Source organism: Cynara cardunculus, assembly GCF_001531365.2.
Source record: "Cynara cardunculus var. scolymus isolate 2C chromosome LG 2, CcrdV1, whole genome shotgun sequence".
In the NCBI taxonomy this organism is placed as follows: Eukaryota; Viridiplantae; Streptophyta; class Magnoliopsida; order Asterales; family Asteraceae; genus Cynara; species Cynara cardunculus.
Window position 1 is genome coordinate 5327987 of NC_037529.1, and position 6693 is coordinate 5334679.

Sequence of the window (6693 nt, forward strand, 5' to 3'; positions counted from 1 at the left end):
TTGTAATCTTGAGTTTTAAGTAATATGCATTAATAAACAGTAGTTTTCGCATAAAAAATGGTTTTTAAGAGTTTTTGTYAAATGATTTATAATATAGATTATTTTTTATATATAATTTAATTTAAGTTTAATAATAAAACAATTTATTTTTGGTTTAATATTATAAATTTTATAAAGATAATAATTAAGTATTHYKTTAGAATTTAATGATTATACTAATTATATTTTAGATTTTTTATATTTAAAATGAGATGTTTATCCTGTATTTGATTGTGTTTATCTGCAGTTAGTTACACGAATTTCAGATATGAGATGAAATCGGATAGGGATAAAATCGTTTAAGGATGAACGGGTTTTAAGAGTTTTTAAAAGTTTTAGCCAAATGCTTTATAAGATAATATAGATACATATCATCATATGTGATATGTACGTTAAACGTAATTACATGCAATTGAGAATAGATTGATTGTGGATATCACATATGATATTTAACTAATCACATGTGATTGATAATACATATTATCCTAATTTTCAAAATTTATTTATAATCAACTTTAATGGATAAATCGACTGTTTTTGTTTATATCGGAGTGATATTAATTAATGGGTTGATTACTTACACGATCCTTGTCGACTTTGCAGGAATGATTCCACCAAATGGCACCATTGCCATCAATGACACCTCCTCCTTCGATCTGCAGGTTATCAACTCCATCAACCCTAAGCCAATGCCTTTCATCTTTCTTATACTTGGACTCCTCTGTAGATGCTAAAATAGTTCCCGATATCTGCAAATATTTCGTTTAACAAACACTTATCGGATAAGTGCTTACCTATAAAATTTAACACTATTATATTTACTTATCGAGTAAGATTTTAGTCCATCAAAATGACATCCCATGCAACAATTTACCCGGTAAGCTCTTACTGTGGTAAAAGTCGTCGCTCTCACTTACCGGGTAAGATTCATGGTTCTTGTCTCGTTTTTACCGGGTAAGATTTTTGGTCCTTACCATATTCATCCGGTGAGATAACGCGACTTGGTAAACGCTTACCCTAGTAAGTGTTTGGTAAACGGCCCTTTATATGTTAATTGTTTGTGAAATATAATAATGAAGGTGAATATGGTACCTGCATGGTTAGTGAAGCTTTGCAAGGACCTTTAAACTTAATTGGTGTTACAAGGTACTTCTTGTTCTTGGGCACACTAAAAACTGCTGCTTCGGTAGATGAACATGCTTCCTTCCATGCCTTCTTGAATGCCTACAACAACACACACACACAAATATATATATATATATATATATATATATATATATATATATATACATACATATATACATAATAAGACTTTTTAAATTTGTAAGATCAACATAATCTTAAACATTGTCATATAAAATATACCTAAAAACCAGGTTTTGTCGTAGTGAATATAAAACTACGTTCATTATAACAAAAATGATTTTATAGGACGTCTAAAACGTAAACTTGTAGTTTATAGAACCAATTCAAAAAACGTCTTATCTAAAAATATTATAATAGGTTTATGAGACACTTTTAAGCGTTTTAATAAGTTTTTAGGACGCTTTTGAAATAAAGTGTTGTATTAACTAATTTTATATGACATTCTTTTAAAAATTGTACTATAAACACAAGTGTTCTATAAAAAAAATAGGTTTACAAAATGTCTTATAAAATAACTAATTTAACACTTATTTTAAAAATGTTCTAAAAAACTTGTTAAAACTTCTAAAAGCATCCTATATTTTTAAGTGGTTACACAGAATAATTAAAGTAAGATTAAAAAAATAAATTGTAAAATTTCATATGAGATAATCATAAAATGAAAATTAATTATAGTTACAAATCACAATACAAACACTGATAACTAAATTCTAATTAAATTAAATATTTTAATTTAATTAATGTTTCGTGTTCTAATTTTGGTAAACATTAAACCTCAAAACTCTGCCACCACTTCCTTACAAGTAAATCCCACCTTGAAAATCCGCTTCATAAGAAGCAAGTGAGGGAGGTCGAGGTAGATAACTTTTCGATACTGAGATAGACACTTAACAACTAAAGAGGAATTAAAGAGTTCGCGCGTAAACCATGCAAGGAAACATAATCATGTGTACCTTTGCATCATCTTTTTTGCCATCACCTTTAGCACCAAACGAATCAACATCGAATGTCTTAGTTGAAACTAAAGACACATCACCAATAACGTTGGAGTCTTGAAACATAAAGTATTTAACAGTTTTCATATACCAGGTATACGTTCTCTCTATACCTGACTCGTAGTCATGATCGTGCAAACTACAAGGGTACCATGAGATATAGAAAAGGACAATTACAACAACAATAGAGAGAAACATGATGCATCTTCGTGAAGCCATGTAATCGAATTACGAATATGAAGGTTGTTTATGGGAGTACACCAGTACTAGAATGATGTCGTTTTGAATTTATAGAACAAAGGGATGGGGTAGGGTAGGGTAGAGTAGGATAAGGTGGAGGGTATATTTTTTTGTTCTTGATAATATATATATATATATATATATATATATATATATATATAATTTTTTTTAAAGAGATGATTCAAGAATTTTAACCATTATATATCGGTTTCATGTTTTAAAGCAACCATGTGGTCCATTGTTGAATGTGTACTTATCGTAATGTTTTCTTTGTAGTTTATATTATTGGTATCATTTTAGCTCTGAACATAAAGGGTTAGTTTTCGATCAAAAAGAAAGTTATGGTGAAAAACATAAGAAGAAATTTTTACCTTAAAATTAATCTTAATTGAATATCAACATTAATGAGGTATACTGAGATGCACATATTAATTTTATTCTAAAGTACAATTCATGGGTGGACATGAGATTAAAAGTGATCAATGGTCCAGATCTCTTCTTACGTTTTTCATTCTATCCTTAATTCTCACATGATACTTCGTCTGAACATAAATAACCAATCTATTTTCGTTTTACAAATTGATGCCAAATACTTTTGTTTTGAGGAAAACAAACATTAATTACAAGCAAAATTAGATTTATAAGTGTCCTAATAGACTATTTTATAAGACTTAATTTATAAAAAAAATAAAAATAAAACGTTCCATTTAAAAACGTTATAATAAGTTTATAAGACACTTATATGTGTTCTTAACAAGTTTGACACATTTAATACAAAGCGTGACTATAGTCGTGCGACACTTTTTAGGCGTTCTTCACAAGTTTTGAGAAAGTATCCTATAAACCATCTTTTTATAAGATATTTGTTTTTATATAATACTTTTTCAAACAATATCCTATAAATTTGCTAATACGACGCTTTGTATTAAAAGTTATAATAAAATCGAAGAAGATGTAAAATCGTAAAATAAGACATTTTAATTAGTAACTACACTTTGGCATTTTACCAAAGGAAATTAAGACGTTATCTAGGTTACATGAAAACAATATGTGCACGTAATACGGTAGAAATGATGTCGTTTTATGTTTTGTTAACAGAATCATAATTACGATTAATGGTATGGAGATGCTTAATGACTCCTTCACGGGAAAGCATGGTATTATTTATTTTGTAGCTACACTCATGATGATGTTTTTTAATCTATATAGATAAAAACAATAACGTTTTATGTTTGGTTAACTCAATGACTCGTGGTATTGAAATACTTGAACAATTTCTTAATGGGTGTTGCTGTTTAAAAAATTCGTCAAACCACGAATTGAAACCGGTTAAACCAAATTAACCAAACCAAATCGGATTGCTTTTGGTGGTGTGTGTGGTTTCATTTATGATTAGTCGAATGGTGCGATTTTATTTGGATATTTTAATTTGACAGTTTAAACAACCAAACTGCTTAGTTACACACACACACACACATATATCTATATATAGGGTTGGATTCACGTGAAACCAGACTGTTTTGTGAGACTCGTGAGACCACGTTTTTACACTTGAAACTTCACAACATAACACTGTGAAGATAAAAAAAAATCCGAACCTTCACAACAAAAACACTGTGAATGTTAACTTAATAGTGTTTTAATGTGAAGGTTTACCTTCATAGTGCTTTACTATGAAGTTTCAAGTATAAAAAAGGTGGTTTCACGGGTTTCACGAAAACAAGTTGGTCTCACATGATCCCAAGTGTATTTGTAGACACACATTCTTTTGTTAACCAATGCATTGGTGTTAACTTTACAAACTCATCTGCGCCGTTTATTTTTTTGATCAACAATTATGATTAAAATGAAATATTATAATAGCACATTAAAAAGAAAACATATTAAATAGAATTAAGTCAAAGGTAATTTTGGAAGATAATTATAACTTCATTTATCCCTAAAATAAATAAGTGGGTTTCATATTTGGAAATTACTTTGATGCATTTATGGTTTTGATTTAGGTTTCATCTATAAACTTTGATTCTTCCATTTCTTTTACCAAACTTCGTTAAAGCTAGAGAGTTCATATATGAAACAATAATTTCTTTAAAGTTCATAGGTAAAATAATAATTTTGATTTAAAGTTCATAATTTTTTTTCGTATAAGAAGTTTGACTGTTCCAAATTTTTTACTAAAGTTCAAAAGTAAAACCAAAAAATGAATGAGATAATTAAGAAGTTTAACAGAGTTGGTAGGTGGAACCACAAGGTTCATTAATGAAACAATGATTTTTGTTTAAAGTTGATAGGTAAAAAACAATAATTTTTGTCTAAAGTTCATAAGTGAGACAATGAGTTTGTTTCATCTACGAACTTTGGCTATTCCAATTTTTTTTTTTTAATCAAAATTCATAAGTGAAACTAGAAAATGAATAAGATAATTAAAAAAGTTCATAAGTAAAACCAGAAAATTCATAGATGAAACAATAAATGAAGGAACTTTAAGTAGTATTCCTTAATATTCAATGAATGTGATAATAAGGAATGTAATAACTAAATGAAGAAACCATATATTTTAGAAATATGATAATTAAGGAATGTAATAATTAAGTGAATGAGATATTTGAGGAATGTGATATCAATATATAAAAAAAACAAAAATTCTCCTGTTAACAAAGTTAATACTAATTGTTTGGTTAATAAAAGAAGGGAACCCTTTATGTATACACACACACACAAACACACACACACTTGAAGTCATGTAAGACCATGTTGTTTTCGTGAGACCACTTTTTTACACTAAAAACTTCAAAACAAAACAGTGTGAAAGTAACCTTCATAATGAAAGCAACCTTAATCATCACATATGTTTTCATTTTCACTCACCTTCACGAACTTTTACATACCTTGAACTAATTTTTGTATGCATGAAGTTGTTAAAGTTTCAGTTATGGTGATAGCTAGAAATTGGTCATGAATATAGTTGAAGGTAATTGAAGGTGGATGGAGATTTTGTTCTCGTCATGTTTTCACCGTAAATCTTATTCTCGCATGATGCATTTGGTTTGTTTAATTTAATTTTAAAGGAATACAATATGTCAAAAAAATTGGAATCCAGAATGAATTGAAATGATTGTTATCAGTTTTGTCCAAATGTTTGGTTAACAGGGAATGTAATGTAACTTGTCAAATGAATTGAAATTTGTCTATTTGGTTTATAAAGTAATTGGAATGGAATAATGAAAATGACAAAAATACCCTTTATATGATATTTATTTATTTAAATTAAGTATAACAATACATAATAAGAAAATTAATATTTAATGTGAAAAAATGTAAATTACCATTTATAAATCATACATAAACATAAAACGTATGTTACTTGTGGAAAAAGTCAAATTACAATATAACTAGCAGGTAAATGGTTGGTACTAGCAGAAAAATCGAACAAAAACCAACATAAAAATCAGTTTTAAAATTCAACAGAAATCAATTACATAAACCAACAGAAATAAATCAATTGCAAAAAACCATCAAAAATCGATTGCAAAACCAAACATAAAAATCGAACTCCCAAAACCAGATAGAAAAATCGATTACTATACATAAGAAAATCGTAGTAAGTGTGCAGTGACATCATACGACCATGATTTGTTAAGCCAAATCGGTTGAGAGTTCTCAACGAGATGGAGAATGTTGAGCAAGATCGAGAGTCTCGTATTTGAGTATGTGAAAATCGTGTTTGAGTTTGTGAAAATATGAATGAAGGAGGCAGAAGTTTTAATCAAACTATAGGATTTAATGAGGGTAATATTGTCATTTTAAGAATATTGGGTGGTATAGAATTCGATTCCTTCCTCACTATGATAGAATGATGAAATCCATGGTTGATGGAATTCATGTAATTCAATTCCATTCCATAGGTGACCAAACGTTAGAATGAAATTTGATCAATGAAATCGACCATTCCAATTTCATCGGAATCCTGCTAACCAAACTCCCCATAAATCTATCTATAATCCATAGTTCTATGCTTATATTTGTGTTCATATTATTTCATGATTTTTAATTGGAGTTGATTATTATATATAACGGCGAGTTCAAAAGAAAATTGATTTTCGGTTGTGAATCGGAAGACAAATTAAGGAGAACGCGACATGTGTCTCACACCTTTACAGGTTATTCACCATGAATAATCTATCATTCATGATGAATATGTATTATTCATCATGAATAGTAAATCAATTTAACATAGATCATGATGATATATTATTCATCATTAATGTTGTAT

General features: G+C 28.5%; 1 protein-coding gene across 1 annotated transcript in view; it reads right to left on the reverse strand.

Moving 5' to 3' along the window:
• The window catches only part of LOC112506689 (polygalacturonase-like), a 7033-nt gene extending 4634 nt beyond the window's left edge, over positions 1-2399 (reverse strand). The window contains 3 exon segments of the mRNA XM_025110921.1: positions 621-788; positions 1132-1263; positions 2139-2399. Of these exon segments, the coding sequence (XP_024966689.1) occupies positions 621-788; positions 1132-1263; positions 2139-2399 (561 nt within the window).
• Positions 2400-6693: the final 4294 nt, after the last annotated feature.